Here is a 26944-nt window from a genome sequence, read left to right on the forward strand (position 1 = left end):
GTCTTAATGTCATATCTCTATTGGAATTCTTATCATATAATAAGATTTGCTTAATGACTTTAGTGTAATTCTGTAAGGCTTTGGTTTGTATGTGTGTGTTGGCGGCGTGTGTGTTGGAATGAGGTGTGTGTGTGTGTGTGTGTTTGTGACAAAATATGTGCATATGTATGAATGAAATAAAGTGTGTGTGCATGTGTGTTTTGTGTGTGTGTGTGTGTGTGTGTGTGTGTGTGTGTGTGTGTATGTGTATGTGTATGTGTGTGGTCATAAGGAATTAGAGCAGAGTGGAGCATATAGCAGCATGTGACCTTCGGTCGGACATTTCCTCGACGTGTCCTGGAGTCTTGGCTGCATAGGGTCCTAAGAGAGGAAGGCTTGGCAGCGTGTGTGTGTGTGTGTGTGTGTGTGTGTGTGTGGACCTGCAGACTCGGTTTTGAGGGTTGTGAGAGTCCTCTGGAAATGAGTGTTAAGCAGAGGTGGTAGATCATTTAGGTCTGGCTCATAGACACCGCTCCTGGGTTATGTCTGTGTGTGTGTGTGTGTGTGTGTGTGTGTGTGTGCAAATGTATGTGTGACTGTGTGTGTTTAGTTTATAAAGGTGTTTTTCCAGTGTATAGAAATTGGGAAGGCTTGATTTTGGAAGCATGTGAGAGACACTGCTGGACTCCACTTTTCCTACTAGTCCAAATCGCTTTCACACGATCTCTTGCTCTCTCTTTCTCTCTCTCTCTGTCTCTCTCTCTCTCATACACATACATACACACACACACACACACACACACACACACACACACACACACACACACACGCAGAGACTCTCTCCCTGCCTCTCATCCAGGTTTCTTCTGTGTTCATTTCCATTCGTCCTTTGTTGTATCTTCTCTCCTAAATTTTTTCTCGCCATCCCTCTGTTCTGGAGTTTATAAAGTTCTAGAGAGGCCTGAACTCGTTTTTATTCCTCCCTCTGTTTGCCTTCCCTCCTCTCTGGTCTATCCCTCCCTCCCTCTCCCTCCCTCTCTCTCTCTCTCTCTCTCTTGGCCATCCTGCAGAGGAATACAAATCTAGATGTTATGCAGCGTGAAACTAAAAGGGATCTTTCTGGCTTCTGAGCATTGGCAAAGGCCTTTTGTGTGTGAGTGTGTGTGTGTGTGTGTGTGTGTGTGTGTGTGTGTGTGTGTGTGTCTGAGTATGTTAAGCAGACTGTATAGTCACATAAATTCCATATCTAAAGCTTTGTCCCATGAGCTAGTGGGCCTTTAAGTTTAAAAGGTGAGTGTTTTGTGTGTGTGTGTGTCTGATCCCAGAGAGAGAGAGCGCTGAAGGTCTCGAGTGGTCACTGCCCTCTCTGATCTCTGTTCCTGGTCCAGGCACATGCTGTCACACGCTCCATATCAAAGCCAATCAGGCCTCGCTCAGTTGCACCTGGCAACGGCCACTACCACAGCGGAGGTGGCACTCCAAGGATGTTGTCACTGGCCTGTGGTGCGGGTGTGTGACTCGATATGACAGAATTGTCGACATGAGGGACCTCACCCTGCCCTGTGTGTGTGTGTGTGTGTGTGTGTGTGTGTGGGACCTTTGATGGTTAGAATGCTGGGCAGCACAACAGACATTTATGGCTTAGAAAAGAGCCCTGTATTTTGCCAAAGGAGTTCAGTTACCTCTTGTGCGTCTGTGTGTGTTTGTGTGTCTGCGAATGTCGTGATTTGTGCCTGTGGTCTAATACAGTAATGTCAAACCCAGGGTATGTTCATAGACAATTTGTTGTGTGTGTGTGTGTGTGTGTGTGTGTGTGTGTGTGTGTGTGTGTGTGTGTGTGTGTGTGTGTGTGTGTGTGTGTGTGTACGTACACTGTGCATGTTGTGTTGTTGTGAGTGTGTGCATTTTACCACTGTGTGTTGGGGTTTTACAGCTGGACAGTTTGAGTGAAAAGAGCTCCAAAAGCCAGCACGATTAGGGTCATCCTGGGGGTCTACACACACACACACACACACATGTTCACCCAAACATGATCTCACGTCTGCAAGCGCCACAGGAGAGACGGAGCTGTAAAATTGCTACTGTGAGCTCGTCCAAAGCCGTGTCGCCACGGTAACTGCTTAACGACAGGTTACTTGCACGGGGACGGATTTAATGGGGCAACGCTTAGAGCATGAGCATGAGCAAAGCGAGCGCGTTAATGCGCGTCGCGTGCGCAGTGCAGCGTGCGTGTGCAGGTGTGTGTGTGTGTGTGTGTGTGTGTGTGTGTGTGTGTGCGCGCGTGTGTGCGTAAGAGATAGAGAATCACTGCTGTCATAATGGTCTTACATTGCACACCTCTCTATTTGCTTCTGCTGCTCTCTGTCACTTTCCTTTCATTTCGTTCCTCATGACTTTGTATCATTTGTTTTCTTCTGCCTTCTCTCTCCTGTCAGTATCTCGGCTCACATCTTCCTCTCTCTTCCTCACTCTTCCTCCCTCCCTCCCTCCCTCCCTCTCTCTGTCTGGGTTAAGAGGAGACAGAGGTAGATCAGGAAGGGGAATGGGTAGATGGATGGAGAGACACAGAGCGCAGCTGTTGAATGTTCACACTTATCTTTCTGATCTGCTCCTCTGCTTCCTTCAGTCGTCTGCAGCAGCTCATGCTCCCTTTAGAGCCATCCCAGTAGTGAGCCCAGTGGACTTACCCTAGCATCTAGTGTGTGTGTGTGTGTGTGTGTGTGTGTGTGTGTGTGTGTGTGAGTATGTGACTGTCCAAGTGTTAGTCCAAGTGTCCAGATAATTAGTGTGTGTGTGTGTGTGTGTGTGTGTGTGTGTGTGTGTGTGTGTGTGTGTGTGTGAGTGTGTGTGTTCCTTTCCATGTACACTTCAAGTGTGTCCACGTGTTTGCTCTGGGATGAGTGTGTGTGTGTGTATGAGCGTGTGTGGTAGAGTACGGTGGAGGAGTATAACTCACTCAGCACTAGCATGAGGTCAACACAGGCAGAATCCAGCCCTCATTTCTTCATGCAGCCCTCATTTCTAAAGATCACACTCACACTCACACTCACACTCACACTCACTAGCTCTCCATCTCTATCTCTTTCACTCTCTTTCTGTATGCCCATCCATTTCTCATTATGTTGAGGACTTCCAGTTTTACAGTTACAGTTACAACATTTTGCATCTCTACTAATGTGTAGAGTGGACATTCGATTGTGTGTCTGCATGCGTTTGTATTTTTGAGCTGTGTCTTTGGCATGTCTGAGCTTAGCACTACTATCACAATGACCATGTAGGCCTGAGTTGGTGTAGATGTGGTTTTGGCGAGTGTGTGTGTCCAGTGTGTGTGTGTGTTTGTGTTGGAAGGTGGAGGGTTGTGTGTCCTGTCAACTTCATCTTCATAAGAAGTTATTTTGGGTAAAGTTCCCTCACTCTTCAGAAAGCATAAAAATAAAGCTTCAGAAATGATGCCTTAAATCTTTGTCAACAAATGCAGCCAGTTGGCCTCCTGTGTGTGTGTGTGTGTGTGTGTGTGTGTGTGTGTGTGTGTGTGTGTGTGTGTCCTTTGGCCAGCATACTTAGTGTTCGTGTGAAATCCAGCAGAGCATATTTCACGCTGGATTGACCTCTGTTTGTGTGTGTGTGTGTGTGTGTGTGTGTGTAATTACAGTGTGTGGAGCTCAGGCCACTGACCTGTGTGAGTGCCAACCTGACTGCCCCAGCCCTGTTTAAAATACACACGTTTGAGAACCACTGCTGTTTCACTCCAGCACCGTGGGACTGGAGACGTGAATAGGAAGTTTTGCTTCAGCCATGTGTGTGTGTGTGTGTGTGTGTGTGTGTGTGTGTGTGTGTGTGTGTGTGTGTGTGTGTGTGTGTGTGTGTGTGTGTGTGTGTGTGTGTGTGTGTGTGTGTGTGTGTGTGTCTGTCTTTAAACACCATACCATAAACTGGTATGGGAAATGAATCATGCCAAAACTGCAAGTGGTAAATATGGTCCACATCCCTGTGTAATTAGAAGCTAACAATGCATGGTGCACACACATAAACATATACACACATAAACATACGTAAAAACACCACACTGTGAGCTTGTGCAGTGCCCTAATGTAGAGTGTCCTGGCTTGAACTGGGTTGAACTACCCTGACGGTGACTTCCTCTCCCACCCAACATTCACTAACATATAACGTACATGCAATTGCATGAACCAAAGCCATAATAAGCATTTTATACACACTTTTATACACACACACACACACACACACAAAGTGTAATTGTACACACACACATACACTTTGTCCTGTGCCAGGAATGGCTTGACTGATAACTACTTAAAGTTTGACCCAGAAACAACTTTGATCTCATAATGATACAGAGAATGACCTTTTAGTGAACGTGTGTGTGTGTGTCTGCGTTTCTGTGTGTATGAGCGTGTGTGTGTGTGTGTGTGTGTGTGTGTGTGTGTGTGTGTGTGTGCGTGAGCGAGAGAGAGTACTGAAGTCTGTTGCTTTAGCGATGGCTTTTCCACATGCCCCCGCCCCCTTGTTAGGTCCCTGCTCTTTTAAATCTTTTATAATATGGCATGCTCTTCTCATTGACAGGCAGTGTAGAAACACACACACACACACACACACACACACACACACACACACATCCAAATACACTACAGACATCCATTTGCTGCTGTGTCCATATAAGTTGAAAGGTTAGAAGCTGCAGGACTAGCCTGTAGCGTCAAGGGGATGTGTGAGGGTTTACAAGGCTAATGGAGGGTTCACCTGGGCTGCTGCTTAAGTGTGTGTTGTGTGGTGTGTCTGTGTGTGTCTGTGTCTGTGTGTGATTTATTGATGATTTATTGCTTAAGTCCAGCCATGTATTCCTGGAAAAACAGGAAGGGTTGAGACAAAGGCAGGAAGTCCACTCTGGGAAAGAAGAGCTGCCCAGTCTTTCCCCTCCACCCAAACACACTCATGCAAACACACACACACACACACACACACACATACACACACACACACACACACACACACGCACATGCACATGCACAAGCATACCTGTGTGTGTGCTTAGATGGTAATCCATGACATCAATAGATGTGTACATAAAGTAGGTCCCATATGTCATATATCTGTGTGAGTATACATGTGTGTATGTGTGTAAGTGGTGTTTTGCTAAATACATGCATACATTTTCATATATTGTGCACTGCCATCAAATGTGAATGTGTGTGTGTGTGTGTCTGTCTGTCTGTCTGCCCTTTTGTCTAGTGTATGGTTATGTGGTAAGTTTGTGCACATATCTGCCTGTAAGTGTATGTCTGTCAGTCCATCTGTCAATGGTCTCTCAGACTCTGCTGTGTGTGTGTGTGTGTGTGTGTGTGTGTGTGTGTGTGTGTGTGTGTGTGTGTGTGTGTGTGTGTGTGTGTGTGTGTGCGTGTGTGTGTTTGTGTGCGTGTTTATAACTGTGCACATGGTGGTGGTGGTGTGTGTGTGGGTGTGTGTAACGCGGTTTCCTGTGCTTCCTGCAGGGCTGTATGAGCTACTGGCTGTGTTGCCATCTCAGCTGCAGCCGCATGTCCAGAGCCCGGAGGACCGCTCATTTCTCAGCAACATGTTCGGGGAGAAGAGCCTTCACTCGCTCGTCAAGGTCAGTGGACCACAGAGAGTGTGTGTTGTGTCGTTGGTTTGAAAGAGAGAGAGTGAGTGAGCAAGCCTTGTTCCAGGGTCAAATTGTATGATGATAAAGTGTGTGTGTGTGTGTGGGGGGGGGGTATGTCTAGCCACTGGATAAATATTATTAGCTCAGGCAAGGAAAGGTGCAGTTAATTTTCATTAATGTTCTGCTACCCTGATCTGATTTAGTGTGTGTGTGTGTGTGTGTGTGTGTGTGTGTGTGTGTGTGTGTGTGTGTGTGTTTTGGTGTGACCATGTTTATGTCTGGGCTCCAGTCTTTTTCTCCATCTTTCACTCTCTCACCCTCTCTTGCTCTCTCTCTCCCTATCGTTATGGTAATGAAGATGGTGATGTTGAGCCAGGATGGGAAGGAAAAACAGTGGGCCAACCAAGACAAATGAAACATGATATCAAGAAAATAAGATTATGCTAGTGTGTGTATGTATGTGCGTGTGCGTGTGCATATCAATGTGTTCGGAGGTGTTGTAACAGATACACCAGCTGTGTAGGACCAAGAGCAACAGTGGAGTGTAGCCCTGAGGCTTCTGTTCACATGTTAGGGAAAGTGTGTGTGTGTGTGCTTGTGCGTTTGCGCAGTGCACTTATGTAGCATTGTCAGCTTCAGAGTCACTAGTGATAGTATGAGGTCTGTTGTCATTGAATAAGAAATCTTACTTGTCATATTTTTGTTGCATTTGTTTGCTTTTTTCACTCACTACTAGGGATGCACCGAACTCCAATGTTTAAGTTTCTTCCCAGGGCTTAATTTGTGCTGGAACAAGACGAATATTCCCAATATATAGTCCCAATATTGTTAATATGTGCAGAATGTTTTTTTAAGCCCATCACCAATGATGGACAGACTGGTCTGTCCTCCATGCAAAGAAGCAACTAAAATCTAGCAGTCAACAGAACAGCATTCACATAGCACAGTGTCTTGTCATGAAAGTGGTGTTTGAGTGGTGGAAAGAGAGAGAAAAACGCTGATGAATAACTAGGAGCTGGCGGCTGAAACAAAGTTAGTGAAGCAGACTTATGCATACTGTAACTTGAACTGTTGGCCACTGAATAAAGATGCAACTCCTTTGACTGAAGCGGTATTGCAAATGCCTGTTTCTCACAACCTTCCATTTAAGTGTGTGTGTGTGTGTGGGGGGGGGGCAGGAAAGGTGAACATATTTCCAGGCAACATTTAGAAAATCTAATATAAGCTAACAAAACAGAATCCGAAACCCAATCAAAAAACGGTTCAAAGAATCTGAAATCGAATATTGGATTCGTTGCATCCCTACTCACTACATAAACTACACTACGCTAAAAGGTCAGGGTAGGCCAGCCCCTGCACACACATTTTAATCTGTGTGCAGCAGTGATCTGAATTTTTAAACAAAGTGTGTGTGTGTCTGTGACTTGTGCAAAATTCCAGAATTTAATTAAAACTGGCTCATAAATTCCAATTCAATTCTTGAATTTCACTGGCATTTCAATTAAGGTAGCAAACAGGAAGCAGAATTGCTATTCAAATTGTGCACAAACCTGGTGTCTGTGTGTGTGTGTGTGTGAGTGTCTGTGTGTGTGTGGCTGATTCATGTGCATGCTCACTCTACACACACACCTTGTTGAGTTTGATCAGATTTGTAATAGAATACTAAGTTGCAGTGGCATGAGTGTGTCCACTGCAGTTGAGTAATGGGATTTATGAGTTTAGAACATTCCTGAACTTCAGAGAAAGATAACACTTACCAGTGACAAAAAGGGGGAGAGAGAGACAGGCAGAGAGAGAGAAAGAGAGAGAGATTGAGTTATACTGAGAGAAAGAGAGAGAGGCTGAGGGAGAGAGATACAATTAGATGAGAAAGGTCCCAGGACAACTTGCTCTGCCAGTTCCAGACAGTTATTAGAGATGTTGCAAAACTCTCTGGCTTCCAGGCTTTATAGTGTTTTCATTCCCCCCTCCTTGTCACACTGTTTTTAAGAGATGCTTGTGAAAAGGCTGGCAGAAAGAAACAGGCAGTTACACACAGTGAAGGTTGGTCAGATTTGGCATCGTACGCAGACTGGTGCCACATTCCAGTCATGTCCACTCACTCCGACGCGGACAAGCCAGATAAAAATAAAACATGCATTTGTGATGGTGGGAGATTCTATCTCATTTTTTAACCTTTCCCCATCTATAGAAATTCTCTTGCTCCCAGCTCTCGCTCTCTCTCTCTCTCTCTCTCTTTCTCTCTCTCACTCACTCACATACTCTCTGTCTTTTCCTCTCACTATCTCTCCATCTCTGCATATGTTTTGTGATGTGTGTGTGTGTGTGTGTGTGTGTGTGTGTGTCGGCGGTTGATGTATGGCGTGTGGGAGGGTCGCCGGTGTAATCTGGTAACGCAGCAGCGCTACTGCAGGTGACTCACGCTCCATTAAACAAGAGCGATGGCGGAGCTGCTCCCCTCTCCCCTCTGGGCCCGGCCGGGGGAGGTGACACCCAAACACGCTCATTTCTCTTCCCCTTCTCCCCTCCTCCTCCTCCTCCTCCTCCTCCTCCTCGTCTCAATGGCCTTTTTTCTCTGTTCTCTCCCGTCTTCTCTGCAGCCTGGCCCGGCCCGGCCTGGGCTTGCTCCTCTGATCTGGGCTGACTCTCGGAAAGGAGGCCTACAGTGCTGCGTTTGCTTAACTGAAAAACATGTGTCCCAGTGAGAAAACAATGTGAAAAAAAAAAGTGATTCAGAAGAGTTTGTCAGGTGTTCACAGCAGGGAGAGATCAATAAATCTGTGGAGGCAGCAGACCCAGACAGTATGATCGATAAGGGCCACTGGGCCAGAGTCATTTCACTTGTTAGTTGATGATTCATTTTCTTCCCGAAACGTTGCCTGAAATCCAAGATATCCTGCCAGTCACCATGTCCAAAATGTCCCTTTTGGGATGAATAAAGTAACCTGTCTGTCTGTCTGTCAATCACATAATATGGCTTGTTATGAACGTAGCACCACATGACTGGGGCTGGAATGGAAATTTCTAAGTGACCCCAAATTTTTGAACGGCAGTGTATATTATTGTATCACACATATCATCCCTAGCTTACACTCTGACCAAGGTGGTATGGCAGAGCCAAGCATCTGTCATGTGTTACTGATGATCATGTTGCCATGGCACTACCCTGCCAAATGAACGGTTAATCAGTGCCATAGAACCCACCCAGGCTGACCACGCGTGGGCCCATGTGTTGAGACGTGTGGTCTAGATAAAGGCCCAATGGAATCAGAGAGTCAGCATTGTTTCATAGGCTGATGCTGCAAAGCAAATGCAACAGGTAAAGACCACAGAGGGCAGGACAGCGAGTGGAGGTGGAGGCACTTCCACACCAAAATCTGTTGCCCAGATGGCTCCGATCATACATGATTTCCATTTGATATCCCACTGACGCTTGCATGCTGGGGGCTCGCACATACAGGAAGTGTGTGTGTGTGTACTGTATGTGGTGTGAGGGAGAGGGAGTGCCATCCACATGACGTGTGTGTTACCTGTGGAGAAGTTGACGTGTATTTGACATAAGAGAGAGGCCGTGATCATGGGAGATGTCGGCGAGAGGTCTAATCATGACAAAAACATACAAGTCTGTTACTGTACACATATGATATAAGAAACACATTTCACATGAATTCTTTCTAAACAGATGTGGAAGCATACAGAATATTTTCATAGCACATGTAATATAAAATTACCAATTCACTGGAATCCAAAAGAAACTCTTATTTAAGTACTATGAAAAAGTGTGTGTGTGTGTGTGTGTGTGCACTGAACAGGGCCTATGTGACCAATCTGGCCATGTAGTGGTATTATTGGGAATTATGCTGATGTCTTGACTGAATGCACAGATACATACATTACACATTCTATGTTAGGGATTTAGCTCATATTTGACTATGATTTATTGTCTTGTACATTTTAGGTTTCTTTAGAGGAAACTGGGCCCAATGTAGAACTGTGACTTTAAAGCTAAGAAAACACTGGGAAAATGTTTAATGTAACACACACACACACACACACACACACAGACACCGGAGACACACACAGACAGATAGACAAGGCAAAATAAGAGGTGGTCTCGCCTTACATTAGAAAACACATGCACGCAATGCTAAAACTAATATGGCTAACGTCAGTGACGCGTCCATGGTAATGACCCTTTCCTAAATTTCTCTTCTTGCTCTTTCTCTTTCTCACACACACTCACACACACACACACACACACACACACACACACACACTCACACAGACACTCTCACACTCACACACACTCACACACACACACACACACACACACACACACACAGACGTCTTAATAAAATGTCTGCAGTCACTGGAGTAGGTCGTGAAACAGAAGGAGCGTGTGGCGGAGAGAAGAGCATCTTAATCTGACAGGTGAAACAGTCCCTCTGAACACATGGAAAACATCAACACACACCTGGCACTGCCACACACACACACACACACACACACACACACACACACACACACACATGACGGGACAATGAGAGCATTCAGAGAGGAGGATAAGTGGATACACAGTGGACAATGAGGGAAATTGAGAGGATGAGAAGAGACAGAGCTGTGGAGGAAGAGAGGAGAGAAGGGGATGAATGGAGGAGTAGAGATGTGGACTTAAAGCAGAGGCCTTTCATCTGTGTCATCTGTGACTCCTCACCTGTCTGTGGCATACACACACACACACACACACACACACACACACACACACACACACACACACACACACACACACACACACACACACACACACACACAGAACATTGTTTTTATGTAGGTGTATTTGTATATGCACATATTCTCCCATGTAGTCCCCTTCTCTCTCCGACACACACACACACACACACACACACACACACACACACACACACACACACACACACACACACACACACACAGCATACATTCCATGTCATGAGTGTATGAAGTTAAGTATCTACTTCTCAGCCAAACAAAAGTTCCTCTTTATAGCCTTTACTTTGAGATGGACACACACACACACACACACACACACACACACACACACACACACACACACACACACACACACACACACACACAGAGGGCAGGGGATGTGTCAGCACTTTGACCACTTTTGAAAGCCTCTCCGCCCATCAATTAAAGTGGAGTTATCCTAAAGTCTAGCGGTGCACTGTTCCCCTGCCAAGACATCACTCCTGAGGCAACCACAGGAAATATAATACAAGTTCCAATTTCCACCTGTACCAGGTGTAGGCCGCACTTTCTCACACACACACACACACACATGCTGACCCATATACATGCACTCATACACACACACACACACACACACACACACACACACGCTGACCCATATGCATGCACTCATCTCATACAGACACACAGACAGACAGACAGACACAGACACACACACACTTATTAACCAGGGTTACAATGAGTGTAAACTCTAGCCTTTAGAAAGGCTTTGCTTAGTCACAGTACAAGTATTTTTATGCCTTGGCGAAGAAGTGATATATGTGAGTATAGCTTTCCAAAGTATGCGATTTTGTTACTTGTTGGGTCTGAATTGGTCTTCTGTGGTATATGTTTGCTCATTATCCCTCAAGTAGACTCTATGGGATAACTGCATAAAGAGTAACATATGGGCTCACATTGGGTGTAGTTTTGTGATTAATATTCAGGAAAAGTGAAATTTGATAGTGGGGAAAAAATATTTTTTATATCTGGTTGTTCACCATGAAACCTTAATTTGGTCTTGCTATCTTTTTGTCTAGCTATCGGCTCTCTCTTACTTTACTGTCCATCTCACTCCCTTTCTGTCACATTGCATGGACATGCATACACACTCACACACACACTCAAACACACACACACACTCACACACACTCCCGCTCACACTCTGTGGCTCCCTGGTCTCTGAGCCCTGCAATGCAATAAAAGTCCGATCTGCTGTGATGCTGGCTTCTGATTCGGGGATAGACTCGTAAGCCTGGTCCTACCCCGGGCTCGGCTGGTGCTGCCTGCGGTTAGTGCGCCATAGACCTCAGCCCCTCTGAGTACTCTGTTTATTATCCCATTCTAAACCAGACCACCCCCCTCAGGGAGGACCAGGGAGGTGGAAGGGGAAGACTACACCTGCAAACTATAAATGACCCCTGAACCCCCACCCCTTCTTTGGACAGTTGCCACCAAGGCTCTATACCCCTTGTAGCCATAGTATGTGATGAAGTGCTGCTATAACACATGTTATAACAACAACTTTGTTATTAATGCTTTATTACACAAGTGATGTATTTAGAACTGTCCATAAGGTATGTACTGCTCAAGTGAATTGTGAACTTATTACTTTTCTGATAATGGCTTCGATGTTAAAAGTGGGTGGGTGTGTAGATACGAGGGAAATGAGAGTAGAGGACGGTGAGTCCTTATAAGAGGTCAGTATATCACCATAGTCATCTGTGGAGCTGGGCTGTTACCCTACACACCCTGGTGTTTGCTTGAGGTGGATGCATGCGCTGTATGTGTGTGTCATGCTCTGTCCCATTGGCCGTGTGTTTCCTAACACGCTGTGCCCCAGAGCCAGCTGCCCCATGGCACCTTTCTCCACCATATGACTGAGGTCAGAGAAGTTGTGTGTTCGTGTGTGTGTGTGGTTTGTTAGCATGGATAAATACTCACACTGGAAACAGTGAACTAAATTAAATTCTGTGTGTGGTCAGAGAAAGAGAAAAAGACACACACACACACACACACACACACACACACACACACACACACACACACACACACACACACACACACACACACACATACACACATACACACACATACACGCTCACAGACACACAAGTGGCATGCTTGAGTGAGAGTGGCTTTAGCTGTCCCCTGTGGAATGCACCCCAGCTCATCTGCACCCAGCTACATCCACCTCTGACCCCCACAAGTGCAGGATCACAAAGTTTCATGTTCTCCTCGCCCTCCCAGCCTGCCCGGGGTCAGTTCTTATAGCCTGGGTTAATGGTGGAGGTCAAAGAGGAGACTGGAGGAGCTGGTCTCCAGTCTGCCAAGACGAGTGCAGGCCTAGGGGAAGTGAGCCAGGCGGCCATTTTGGCTCCCCACATTCCCCACTGTTGTTTACAATCCGGTAGCTTCCATAAATCACATGAATTAGCCACTTTAATAAAGACCACATGGTGCAGTAAAGCACTGGCGTGTTTCTGCCTTTATGAGTCATGAAACGGGATATTAGCTACACAAATGCTAAAGAGAGACAAGGTGCTCCCGTGTGTGTGTGTGTGTGTGTGTGTGTGTGTGTGTGTGTGTGTGTGTGTGTGTGTGTGTGTGTGCGCACTGCAGGTCATCAATCTCTGTCTCTCTCCTCTCGTTTAAGAAATCCATCCATTCCTCTAATGATGCTGCTGGAAGGCGGCCCTGTTTTTGGTGGATGTGCCCAAGGTCAATGCTGTGCTCTCTCCTCTCTTGACTCTTCCCTCCCTCCCACCGTTTTGTCTGATTTCTCCTCCCCTTCTCCTCTCTCTCCTCTCCTCCTGCCCCAGTCACTCATCTTTCCCAATCTTTCATTTAGCACTCTGGTATCATCAGAAACTCTGCATCCTGTCTGAGCTGAGAACGCTTTGAACTTCTCTATCTTCAGATGCAGTGTGGAAGTGGTGAAGGCTTAAACCAGCATACACACAATGTTCAGTTTTTTGAAGTGAATGAAGTGATGCTGCATTGCCTGTGTTTAAAAAAAAAGTCCCGTGTCCAGACGTGTGTGTGTGTGTGTGTGTGTGTGTGTGTGTGTGTGTGTGTGTGTGTGTGTGTGTGTGTGTGGTGTGACAGGCCCCGCCGAAACTGGGTTTGTGAAATCTCTCTCAGTCACCTCTTTATGGCAGGTTGATAAATGCTATCCCTAATGAGCTAAGACGCACACTTTCCATCCAGAGTCCATATACACACACACACACACGCATGCACCCAGAGACTGGCCTCTCATTGCTTCTGGGTAAACAATGAACTCTGTCTACCCTACATGTCATCTGTCTGCCACTTAGCCCTGAGCCTGCCACTGCTGTGTGTGTGTGTGTGTGTGTGTGTGTGTGTGTGTGTGTGTGTGTGTGTGTGTGTGTGTGTGTGTGTGTGTGTGTGTGTGTGTGTGTGTGTGTGTGTGAGATGAGGTGCACTGTAGGAGTTATTGGGTCTGATCGGTTCCCCGGGTTCCGACACCTGATCCGTCCGGTCGGGTCCGATGGAACCGGAAGAGTTGCAGAGGTTAGAGCCATTTTTACTCCTATTTTTATAGTGCAGACATAAAACAGGCAGACATGCACACACAGACACACATGTACACACACACACTCTTGCAGTTACTCACTCACAACAGAAACACTATCCACCTCTGTGATCTCCATTTCACCCTTCATCAGTCTTCCTCTCTGTCTCTCTCTCTCTCCCCCTCTTTCTTTATTTCCCTTTTATGCTTTTTTAGTATCACTCCCTCCCACCCTCTTTCATACCTTCTTTCTTTCCCCCTTTTCCTTGCATATAGTTTTATTGTTAACGTTTGATAACGCTTGTTCCTTCTGTCTTCCGCTTTCTGTCATGTATGGCTTTATTGTGATGTTTGTGTGTGTGTGTGTGTCTGTGTGTGTGTGTGTGTGTGTGTGTGTGTGTTTGTGTGTTTGTCCGGCGTTCCCAAGGAAAACTTATCCGTTTGGGAAACAGGGACTGCCGTCTGTGTTTTGCTAAGGACCGCTGGGATGTGGCTGCACTAAAGCTGAACCGGGCATGACTCTCTCTCTCTCTCTCTCTCTCTCTCTCTGCCTCTCTCTCTCTCTCACACACACACACACACACACACACACACACACACACACACACACACACACAAAAAAAAAAAAACATCCTCACTCACTTAAACATAGACACAGATATCACACACACACATACACACACAGATACACACATGCACAAACATTACTTTAATATAGACACAAATATACATACAGTACCCACACACACATACACATACACACACAAACACAGGGGATTCTTTGTACCGTAGTTTTGCAACCAGTGCTCCGCTCAGACACATCACTCATTCTCATTTTACAGTGACAGAGGCCTCTTGCTCCTGCCCCTGGGGCTCCCCCTGCTCCCTGCTCCTGCCCTGCTCCTGCTCTGCCCCTGCCCCCCTGCCCCCTGCCCCTGCCCTGCCCCCTGCCCCTGCCCCTGCCCCTGCTCCTGCCCCTCCTGCTCCTGCCCCTGCCTCTGTTCCAGCCAGGCAGCCTGGCCTATCAGGAGCCAGGAGCCCCGTGCAGACCGGGCCAGAGCGGGGCGGGGTGGCCTGCAGAAGCCTTGAGCCTGTGCAGAGAGCGGAGGAGGAAGCCCTGGGTTGGGTCTCTGTCAGCCCACTAATGGCCGTGTGTTAATGGCCGAGGCTGGGTGTTAATGGCTCTCTCTGGAAATCTCTCTCTCTCTCTCTCTCTCTCTCTCTCTCTCTCTCTCTCTCTCTCTCTCTCTCTCTCTCTCTCTGGAGGCATCTCGAGGTCTGATTAGACTCTCATTTGAGTGGCCCTTCAGTGGGACTGGATTAATTCTCCTCTCCTCTCTCTCTCCCTCCCTCTCTCTCTCTCTCTCTCTCTCTCTCTCTCTCTCTCTCTCTCTCTCTCTCCCCTCCCTCCCCCTCCCCTATCTCTGTCCCACTCTTGCGCTGCCCCTCTGTCCCAGTTTTTAATTCAATTGTGAGTTGCTTTATTAGCATGACTGCGTGCATGTTGTCTTGCCAATGCCAATGCCAGCCCCTCCCCCCATTTCTCTTCTCTCTTTCTCTCTCTCGCTCTTTCTCTCTCTCTCTTTTTCGTCCTCCTCCAGTGGCTTGGACACACAGTCTCTCTCCTGATACTACTGCTCTGACGGACTGACTTTTTCCAGAACACCTTTTCTTTCCTCAGGATCTTTCTTCCCTCCTTTCTCTCTCTCTTTCTTTTCTCTCTCCATGACATTCTCTCCATCCCTCTCCTTCTGAGTGTGCTGGAATGTGTGCTATGATGTGTGTGCAAGACTGCCTGGACTTTAATTTAGGTTGCCTGGATGCAGGCATTCTCTGGCATGAGGACCTTGTGATGTTACTGCTGATGACAAACACACACACACACACACACATACACACAGAGGGAGAGGGAGAGAGTCTGCAACTATCTCTGCAGATGTCACTGGCTTTCATGCCTACAGAGGGGATAGGAACATTCCTCAGGCGTGTGTGTGTGTGGTGTGAATGTGTACCTGGAAAGAACAGTAACATTCCAAAGGCTATTATGTTCTGTTGTGTGTGTGTGTGTGTGTGTGTGTGTGTGTGTGTGTGTGTGTGTGTTTGGGTGGGTGGGTGGGGTTGTGTTTGTGTTTTGCGTGCATACTCTTGTGTGTGTATTCGTAGGCTTCGGTGATGTTTTCAGCAGAAGCACTTAATTGTATGTATCCCTGGCTGTGGTCTGTGATAATGGTTGTTGTCTGTGATAATGGTGTGTGTGTGTGTGAGAGAGAGAGAGAGAGAGAGAGAGAGAGAGAAGTGTGTGTGCATGTGCATGTGTGCTCATTGGTAGTTAGAGAGGATTAGGCCCTTTAGCATCCTGGACTGTGACTGTGTCTTGGTGCGTGTGTGTGTGTGTGTGTGTGAGAGCGAGCAGGATAAGATTGGCTGCCTTGTCTGGCTGACCGCTCTCCTGAGCCGATGCTGTGATATTGGTTGGGACTGCGAGGCCAGTCCTCTCTGCGGGACCCTGTGCTGGGGAGGTTGAGCAGGGCGCTGTCTGACATGGAGCCCTGGGCCTGATGCGAAAGCCATCTGCCCTAGCTCCCTCCACACAGCTGCAGAATAAACTTCTCAAGAAAGCAATCAAACACACAAACACACACACACACACACACACACATACACACATACAGACAGACACACACACACACACACACACACACTCACACACAGACACATATCCATGCTTCGTTTTAAATCAAGCACCTTACATGATGTCATTAAGTAGGTTTGTTTCTGTGTGTGTGTGTGTGTGGGGGGTTGTGTATGTCTACAGACATAAACCATTGTATTTATGTTTTTCATCTGTGTTTAGTGCAGTTTGAAAAAGTAATGAGCTGACAACAGGAGACAGTCATATATAAATGCTCTACTACTGAACAGCGGAGCGGTGCAACACCCTGTGTGGGAGACTTTCTCTCCCCCAGAAGGGGCTCTCGCTCTGGGGCTGTGCTGTCTGGAGCACCCCCTCCCCTCCCCGTCCTCCTGGATGTGGGTGCTGATGGCTGTAATGCACAGTGTTTTATAGCCACAGAAGGGCCGACTCTGCAGCAGGACCTAAATCTCCAAAGCCTCCCTTACAACACATAGACCTGTAAAACAAGCCCGATCTTGGCAAGTACAAAGTAAGTGTGTGTGTGTGTGTGTGTGTCTGCGTCTGCATCTGCTTGTTTATGTATGTACATGCAAGTGAGACGCTTTTGTGACCAATACATTAGATGGGTGCGATAAATTCGCGACGGATTTATGATAATCTAAGTGATAAACATCTTCCAGATTATGTTGCATCTGTGACCTCGTGTGTGTGTGTGTGTGTGTGTTTGGCAGTAGTTTAACATTAGATGAGCATAATAAATTCTTACTGAATAGCAAACACTCTCTCGACTGTGCTGTGTTTCACTGATGCATTGCAGCCCTAAGCTCGCTCATGGCAGAGGAAGAGGCCAGAGACACCAGCCTGCCATATGTCTTGTAAGCTGGCAGATCACTGGTAGACGTTTCATTTTTGCCAGCCAAGCAGGGGAATTATGTCTAAGTCTGACAAATCACACTTATAAATGAGTGCGCCCATGCAACTTAAGCTCTAGTATTAACTTAGAAATGTGCATGACTGTGACAGTTGCTCTTTGACCATTTGAAACTGTAATACTGTTTTTCTGCAGTGTGTGTGTGTGTGTGTGGTGTGTGTGTGTGTGTGTGTGTGTGTGTGTGTGTGTGTGTGTGTGTGTGTGTCTGTGTCTGTGTCTTTTTCTGTTTGTCTATCTTCCTATCTAACTGTCTGTCTGTGTGCAGTTGGTGCATCTGTTCATTTCCAAGCCAAATTTTCACTCAGTTTCTCTGAATGATGAATCAGGAGAGAATCTGGGCTTTAGTCTAGAGTTTGTGTGTGTGTGTGTGTGTGTGTGTGTGTGTGTGTGTGTTTGTCTCTCTGTCTTTCTGTCTCTCTGTGTGTGTTTGTGTGTCTGCACGCGCATGCACATGTTTGTTCATTCTGTACGTCCACATCTGAAGCAACTGATGGGTTGCTTGGTTGTGGACTACGAGGGCACACGGACGGCAAGGAGAACCAGATGGTTTAATTTCCCGGCAACTGTCGTCGTTAACAACGCGTCGACAAAACAAACAAATTTTCCAGCGGTTGCTCTTCCTCTGCCGCGAGCCTGTGCTGTGCCATGCTGCGGTGTGGGCTCCTCTCTACAGTGCGGTGAAGGGCAGCCACAAACCCAGCGTGTCCAACCTCTTCATCACTCTCTGTACCAGGCTCTTTCAATAGAAGGATTGAGATTTATACACCTGCGAGAATCTCTCTCCCCCCCTCTCTCCCTCTCTCTTTCTCTCTCTTTGTGTGTTTTTGTTATATCATTAGAAAGATTGAAAGAGAGTAACCATAAGTTGTGGGAATGTGTGTATGGCGGTGTGGATCAGAAAGAGAACATGGATAAGATGTTCGTTTCAATGGAGTGTGTGTATGAGCGAGAGATGGGTAGAGAATATATTATATTGCTCTCTTTCTGTGTGTGTGTGTGTGTGTGTGTGTGTGTGTGTGTGTGTGTGTGTGTTTGTGTGTTTACCTCTGAATTGAATCCTTTCCTTTGCCCCATCTCATGTAGATCCATGAGAAGCTGCAGTGTTATGAGGACAGCAGTCCTGCACCGGTCCTACAGACAGCAGAAACACTCGCCTCAGATGTGAGTACCATAGTGTCTCCTTAGATACCCTGACCATGAAGCTTGCGATGTGATATTCATGCTGTACATCCATAGACATTTTAACTCTCACACTGAAATCTAAAAGTCATTAGAAATGCACACAAATGCAGCAGAACTGCCTTTCTCTTTCATGAAGCCACAACAGCAACCTCCAACTCATCTTTCTATACACATATGCACTATACACACACACACACACACACACACACACACACACACACACACACACACACACACACACACACACACACACACACACACGTGTAAGTGAAGGGTGGGCTTGTGTATTGAGAGTGGAGAAGAGCCAGTGAAAGCTTGGTTAATGGTGTGTGGTTTTGTTTTAAAATCCTGATGTCTGTTTATGATAATCAGAACACATCAGCCCATGTCTGGTGTGTGTCTGTGTGTGTGTCTGTGTGTGTGTGTGTGTGTGTGTGTGTGTGTGTGTGTGTGTGTCAGAAAGAGGAAGGAAGAGAGAGGGAAAGAGAGTGTACCCTGGCTCTGTAACCTTAAACAGTTCATCAAGGTGCTCTGAATCTTTCTACCTGTCCTTCTCTTATTCCCTTGTCTCCAGTCTACTGCTTTTTCTCTTCTCTCCTCTCCTCTCCTGTGTGTGTGTGTGTGTGTGTGTGTGTGTGTGTGTGTGTGTGTGTGTGTGTGAGTGTGTTCACGGGTAGCTCAGCGAGCTGAGCAGGCAGGCCTCCTTGAGTCGCGCCGGGGTCGTAAACGGAACCTCCCCACGGGCCCCCGGGCGTTGGGGCAGCCATCTTGTCTGTGCGTCTGCAGGGCTCCATCAGAGTCTGACTCTGCGTCTGCGCCTCCATCTCCACCGCTGCCTGCGACGACCTCCCATCACCCTCACCCAGCGCTCCCCCCCCCCCCCCTGATTTACACAGTGCTTTCTAAGAACCCCCCTCTGGGGCTCTCCTGTATCAGAGCACCGCCGCGGAGAGCCCAGCCAGCCGGCCAGCCGACCGACCGGCCAACGTCGCGCACTTCCAAAATGCTGGGCCCGCAGCCGTCTGGCCTGGGCGAGTGTTTGTGGAGGATCGCTTTCAGAGAGACAGAGAGACAGAGAGACAGAGAGACAGAGAGACAGAGAGACAGAGACAGAGACAGAGACAGAGACAGAGACAGAGACAGAGACAGAGACAGAGAGAGAGAGAGAGAGAGAGAGAGATGAGGGAAAAGACCCAGAGGGTGGCTTCTGTCTGCGGGGCATTGTGGAAGGTGTGGTGGTGGTGGATGGGGGAGGCTTTGTGCCGAGGCATCCGCCGGTGTAGCGTTTCTCTAATGGAACTCTAAATTATAGGGCGACATTAAATGACATCGTAACCTGCCCAAACCTACCCTCTACCCTGCACTCACCTCCCACCCCTACCCCTTACACACACACACACACACACACAATTTGGACTTGACCTGCCTCACAGCAGGTGTGCGCGGGTTGGAGCGTGGGTTTGTGTCTAAATGTTGTTTTAATAGTTTCCTCTCACAAATCACCCATAACATTGTGGTTATGACTCATGTCCGTAAGGTCATGAGAAATTACCAGTGGACACAAAGACAAAGCTCTCACACACACACACACACACTTGAAGAGTAGATGAGAGAAGATATGAAGTTTCCTCTTTGTCCACCAGGTGGCAGTAAGGAGAGGAAATTTGCTGGGTGCTCGGTGCCACTCTGGGATCAGAGACTTCAGCCCCTCAGCTGACTTGCGCTCACAGCTAACTCCAACTCCAGCAGTCTCTTACAGGAGGCCTCCTCCATGGCTGTGGTCCCTAGATAGCACATCTGTCTCACGCCTAGCAATCTGCTAGAATTCAGTTCAATTCAATTTTATTTGTAAGGGACAGTGTGCAATTAAAACATAAGTGTAACCATTTGATGCATTGCACCAGAGTTAGCCTTGGGCTAATTTACATCTGCAGTCCCACAGGGAGCACAAATACAAGCACAAATATAAATACAACACTTTAAAAAACAAAACATCACTCAATAGGTAAAAAAACATGTAACAAATAGCAATAAATTACATTTATTTATCCCACATGATCAAGACCACATGATCAAGGGGTGTAGCGGCATGCGCAGCACGCGACTCAATAGCCCTCATTCGCACGCACGCACGCGCACACAGACACAGACACAGACACAGACACAGACACAGACACAGACACAGACACAGACACAGACACAGACACAGACACAGACACAGACACAGACACAGACACACAGAAATGAGGGGGTTTGCAGTGGACCCAGAAAGACTAACCCATGTTAGGTTCATAGGCATATTACAACAAGCGTCTGTCACGTAGAAAATTCACCAGGAATATTGAGTGCACAGTAGTAGCACTTGGAGCGGATATTTTACGGAACTTTATGGTGGGAAGAGGAAGTTCTATCGGTGAACAAACGGGCAGAGTGTCAAACGGGCAGAGTGAGGTCTGGTCAGGAGTGGGACACAAAGAGAGAAGCAAAGCTGGAGAGTTGGAAGAAATAAAAAAAATGGAGGGATGTGGTTTGTGATGGATGGAGAGTAATAAAGGACTGGATACTGTAGGTAGTAGGTGGGTGAGAGAGTGAGAGAAGGTGATGGTAGGGGAGTGATTTGTATTACTACAGAGGGAAAAAAGGAGAGGAGTGGGAGAGTCTTGCCTGAAAATACCCCCAACGGATTATTGTATTACATTTTAATTCACTGATCTGGGAACAGCCTCCCTATCATACATCAGTAAGAAACCATGGATAACAGACTCCTTGTTGCATTACCCAACAGCCACACAGGACACACAAGGTGTTTAAGGGCAAAGTACAGTCGTCAGCCAGATGTCTGCTGAGGGGTTCAACCATGATCTTCTTGTCGACCAATCACTGTGCAGTACATTACATTACATTACATTGCATTACATTACATTACATTACATTATATTTGGCTGACATTTTTAACCAAAGCGACTAACAACATGGTTAACAGTTTAAGCTTTTTAAAGCAATTTTCTCAACAATTCTAGGATCATTTAAAAAAAGGTCTAGTACAATAAGATGTCCCTGCTCTAGTAATAACTGGTATTGAGTTCCACCAATGAGGAACAACAGATGAAAAAATACAGATGGTGGCCTGTACAGTATGTTTTTAAGAGAGCAAAAAGGAGGTGAATATAGAAGTGATTTAGTTTGAATTTTAAGTGCCACACAACCCTAAACTCAAGCCATCCAGTTCTCAGTCACACACATTTTCTCTCTTTCTTTCTCTCTCTCTCTCTCTCTCTCTCTTTCTCTTTCTTTCTTTAGCTCTCTCTCTCTCTCCCTCTCTCTTTCTCTTTCTCTGGGAGTAGGTCAGATTTAAGTGGAAGTGATGTGTGTTGGTGTGTGATGTGTGATGGTTTGTGTTTGAAATAACGTAAGAGGCTTCACGGGCATTCAGAAATGTAAACTGCCCAGTGCAGATTAAACCTGTCCAAACACACAGACAGACACACACACACACACACACACACACACACACACACTCACACACACACACACACACACAGACACACAGACACAGACACGCACACACGGACACCCACACATGTACAGACAGATGCACACACACACACACACACACACACACACACACACACACACATACACATTCTCTCGCACAGATTAAGCCTGTCTAAATACACATTCAGAGAGTTGGGATTAGCTGTGCAAATGCCTACAGCATGTGTGTGTTTAGCACATGTGCGTATGTTTGTGTGTTTGATCAAGCCTAGTTAACATGAGTGAAAATGGAAAGACTGAGTTGGTCATGGAAGCTTACATCTCTCTTGCTGTGTGTGTGTGTGTGTGTGTGTGTGTGTGTGTCTGTGTGTGTGTGTGTGTGTGTGTGTGTGTGTGTCATACATGACACCATTGCTCTCCTCCTCTTTAAGTTATGAGGTTGAGAGATCAAGATGGAAAATTTAGTGTGACAGTTCTTTTTATGAATGGTCTGGAGCTTTAGGGGATATCTCCATTGTGTCATGTCAGGGAACACACACTCACACACACACACACACACACATGGAGAGAGGAAGAGAAAGAGAATAAGACACAGAGAGAGAGAGAGAGAGAGAGAGAGAGAGAGAGAGAGAGAGAGAGAGAGAGAGAGACAGAGACAGAGACAGAGACAGAGAGAGAGAGAGAGAGATTTGTGGTGATCATTATCTGTTAACAGCTTAGCAACATTAATGTATGTCTTGAGAGTAAGGGTCAGTGAATGACTTTTGAGGGACTGTGGCCCACAGCGAACACTCTCTCTTTGTATTTCTCTTTCTCTCTCTCTCTCTCTCTCTCTCACACACACACACACACACACACACACACACACACACACACACACACACACACACACACACACACACACACACAACCTGTGGTTGCAATGTGATGTTCTGAGATCACGTGGTGTGTGTGTGTGTGTGTGTGTGTGTGTGTTACCCACTGTCTTACGTCAGTCCCAATTTCTCAAGATGTTAAGTATGTGACCCCCAACCACACACACAGACACAGACAAGAGAGGGGGAGAGAGAGAAGGTTCATGTCCTTTGGATGTGACCCTTATGAATGCAGGTCAAGGACACCCAGTTACTCTTTCCTCCTTTGGACCTCTTCCTCTCATCCTTCTCTATGTCCATTTTATATCACTCTTTCCTTTGTCCAGAGGGATGTGTGCTCTCCTCCACACCACCTCTCCTTTCCTCTTCTCTTCTCTCCCTCCTCTCTTCTCTTCTCTTCTCTTCTCTTCTCTTCTCTTCTCTTCTCTGTCTTTTCCAGAGAGTGAGTGAGTGAGTGTTGTGTGTGTGTGTGTGTGTGTGTGTGTGTGTGTGTGTGTGTGTGTGTGTGTGTGTATGGTATGTATGCGTGTGTGCATGTGTGTGGGCGCACGCTAATCTTTTTTCTACCTCTTACAGTTGGCAGAGGAGCTTCAGAATAAGACTCTGACTGGCGACATTAAAGAGCTGATCAAGCTACTGTCCAAGCCTCATATCAAGGTAAGAAATATAAACACATTCACACACACACTCAAACATTTGACAGCACACCCTTACACATGCAGACAAAAGGGGTCCTGTGTGTGCCAGTTTGATAGCACGTACACACACATACACCATAGTCTGTGTTATACTGAATGATGTACACACAAAAAAGCTTGGATCCATCACATACAGTATGTGATTGTCTAAAACCCACTCTCAATTCAGGTCAAATTCTCAGAAATACATTATAAAACCGTCAGTCTCTCTCTCTCTCTCTCTCTCTCTCTCTCTCTCTCTCTCTCTCTCTCTCTCTCTCTCTCTCTCTCTCTCTCTCTCCCTCCCTCCTTCCACCCTCCTTCATCCCTTGATGTTGTTCTGGATGGGAGAGAGATGAGGGGTAGTGACCGTAAGCTCTCACCGCTGCTGCTGTGCTGTGCTGAGCTGTGCTGCGCTGGTTTTGAATGGCGTCTCTGTAAAAGTGTGTGTCTGTGCGGCTCCGGTGTGATAGTAACCGTATCACACCGCGTTCGGAGCCGAACCCCACGCCACCCACATAAATTACCGGGGGCTGGAGGCCTCGCCGGCCCCAGCACTGCCACCCTCTCCCTCCATCAGCGCCACCACCATCTCCACCTCAACCTCCAGCGCTTATGATTCACACTTGAGCAAACTCATTTCAGCCCTATTAGAGTGCTCGCGAACACTAATATTGACATTGATGAAAGTGCCAATTACCACCCCGGTCTGTTTCTTCAAGGAGAGATGGAGAGAGTGAAGGAAAAGAGAGAGGGAGCAAGAGAAAGAGAGAGAGAGAGAGAGAGAGAGGCGAGAGATGGAGAAAGAGGGTGGTCATGGTATTGCATGTCTGGATTTAAATTGTTAAGTGTGTGGGTGAGTTGTGTGGTTAGCCAAGAGGGATTGTGCGTGACTGCATGTGTAGGTGTATCTGTGTTGGTTTGTGCATTGCATACATGTGTAAGTGTGTGTGTGGGTGTGTGTGTGTGGGTGTGTAAGTGTGTGTGCGGGCACCGATGTTTGAGTAATGTGTGGTAAGATGACAAACGGAGCTAATGAGAGCTGAATGCCAGCACCACTGCAGTGGGTTTATTTACACAAGCTCAGTGATCTGTTATTCTAGCAGCTCACACACACACACACACACACACACACACAGTATGCCTACTTAACACACATACACTCATACACAGATGATGCCAGTGAAGAAGTGGCAAGGGAGCCTTTGGCCAGTTATGGCAGTCGATGCCAGCAGTCTCCCCCAGTTGACCTTAGCTTGTTGTTACACACACACACACACACACACACACACACACACACACACACACAAGTAGAACCAAGAAGGTTTGTTTTCAGCCAGGAAATTGCTCTGAGATTAGATTACCACTAGTAAGAGCACACACATAATACTCTCTCTTCTGAGCCCAAACACACACACACACACACACACACACACACACACACACACACACACACACACACACTCTTACTCTCACTCTCTCTTTCTCTCACTCTGTCTCTCACATGTACACAGAAACACACATGCGCACACTTAAAGTCCACTCCTAGATTAGATTACAGGTAAAGGCCTTACTAGTGAGATTAAACAGGACCTGTTGATTGGGGACGGGGTGGAATGTTGCTAGTAATGAGAGAGGGAGAGAGAGAGTGTGTGTGTGTGTGTGTGTGTGTGTGTGTGTCCATATGCCAGTAGCCACGGCCATGTGCTACCTATTAGTAAGCTAGTGTTGTTGTTATTGTTCAGCACGGTGATGTGATGTGTGGTTTATGTTGGACATTAGCGTGACCGAGACGGACTTGGGAGCGCTGAGGTGAGGAGGTGACCGGCAGGACGAGAGGGAGAGTTGAGGGGAGGAGGAGGAGGAGAAGAATGAGAGGAAAAAGTAGAACGGTCGCTCAAAGGTCAACGTCTTCAAGTTTGATTGATGTGAACTTAAGTAATGAATGAGAAACAGAAAGACGTGCGTGTGTGTGCGTGTGTGTGTGTGTGTGTGTGTGTGTTTGACAGTTTGCAGTCACTGACTGGGTGACCTGAGCCTGTAGTTGAAGTTGTGTTGTAAGCCCCCTGGGGACCCTTCTCTGCCTGGGAGGAGAGTGTGGTCATGAAGTGGCGCATTGCCCCCCCTACTGTCCACAGCTCCTGTGTGAACTGGCCGCAGCGGCCGCTGGTCATGAGGAATTCTATGAGAGTATTCTGATGTATGCATTTGATCACTACTTGGAGGAGAAATGAATAACTGACATTATCCTTCAGCTCCTTAAAATGTATGATGTTTCCTGTCCACTTTAAGGCACTTAAACAACAGTCCTGTTGTTTTGATTTAATTACTGTTGATGTGGTTGAATAGGAAGGACAGAAGACCATTTAGAGTGCAATATACGACTGGTGTGTGGCTGCTTCTCTCTATTCTCTCCATCCTCTATTGTCTCTTCCCCTCTCTTCTTTTTTTTCCATCCTTTCTTTCCTCTCCCTCCTCTCCTCTCCTCTTTTCTTCCCTCTCTTCTCCACCCAGCCTACCCCATCTCCACTCCTCTTCTGTGCCTCTGTTCTCTCCTCCTCTCCCTCACCCTCCCTGTTTTTGTTTTCTTCTCTTCTCATTTTCTCTCTCTCTTCTAATCGCTTCCTTCCCCTCTCAACCCTTCTCGTTTTCTCTTCCCCTCACTCACTCCTTTTCTCTCCTCTCTGCCCTCCTCTCCTCTACACTCTTTTTTTTCTTTTCGCCCCGGTCTATTTCTCTCTGGATGGCACTACCACGCTCCATCCACTTGTTTTTGGAAATTCGAGGGGGAAAGTCGCCGCAGCGGTCCGCAAACCTGAGGCGCGCGGGAGAGAATCAAGAGAAACGGAACGGAAAAAGACACAAAGCCACAAATCGCAAACGTCCCTTTGAAAATATTGGTTCCTTGAATATAGCGTGATTGGTCAAGGAAGGGTACACAATATGGGTTTTAGGTGGTGAAGGGGTACACGTGTGTGTGTGTGGTTTAGGTGTGTGTGTGTGTGTGTGTGTGTGTGTGTGTGTGTGTGTGTGTTTGTGCGTATGTGTGTGTGTGTGTGTGTGTGTGTGTGTGTGTGTGTGTGTGTGTGTGTGTGTGTGTGTGTGTGTGTGTGCGTGCGTGCGTGTATGTTTTATGTGAATGTAGTGGAATGAGTGTGTTCTTTCCAATAGATTGAAATCCAGGTCAGTGTGTGTGTGGTATGGATGACCTGAGTGTGCAC

The 26944-nt window shown here is 46.8% G+C and overlaps 1 protein-coding gene across 1 annotated transcript in view; it reads left to right on the top strand.

Moving 5' to 3' along the window:
* mpp7a (MAGUK p55 scaffold protein 7a) overlaps positions 1-26944 on the top strand; it is a 125427-nt gene that overhangs the window by 37409 nt on the left and 61074 nt on the right. Inside the window, exons 4-6 of the mRNA XM_048267030.1 lie at positions 5490-5608; positions 18578-18655; positions 23623-23703. Of these exons, the coding sequence (XP_048122987.1) occupies positions 5490-5608; positions 18578-18655; positions 23623-23703 (278 nt within the window). The remainder of the gene's footprint in view (positions 1-5489; positions 5609-18577; positions 18656-23622; positions 23704-26944) is intronic.

This window comes from Alosa alosa, chromosome 16 (assembly GCF_017589495.1).
Source record: "Alosa alosa isolate M-15738 ecotype Scorff River chromosome 16, AALO_Geno_1.1, whole genome shotgun sequence".
Lineage (NCBI taxonomy): Eukaryota > Metazoa > Chordata > Actinopteri > Clupeiformes > Clupeidae > Alosa > Alosa alosa.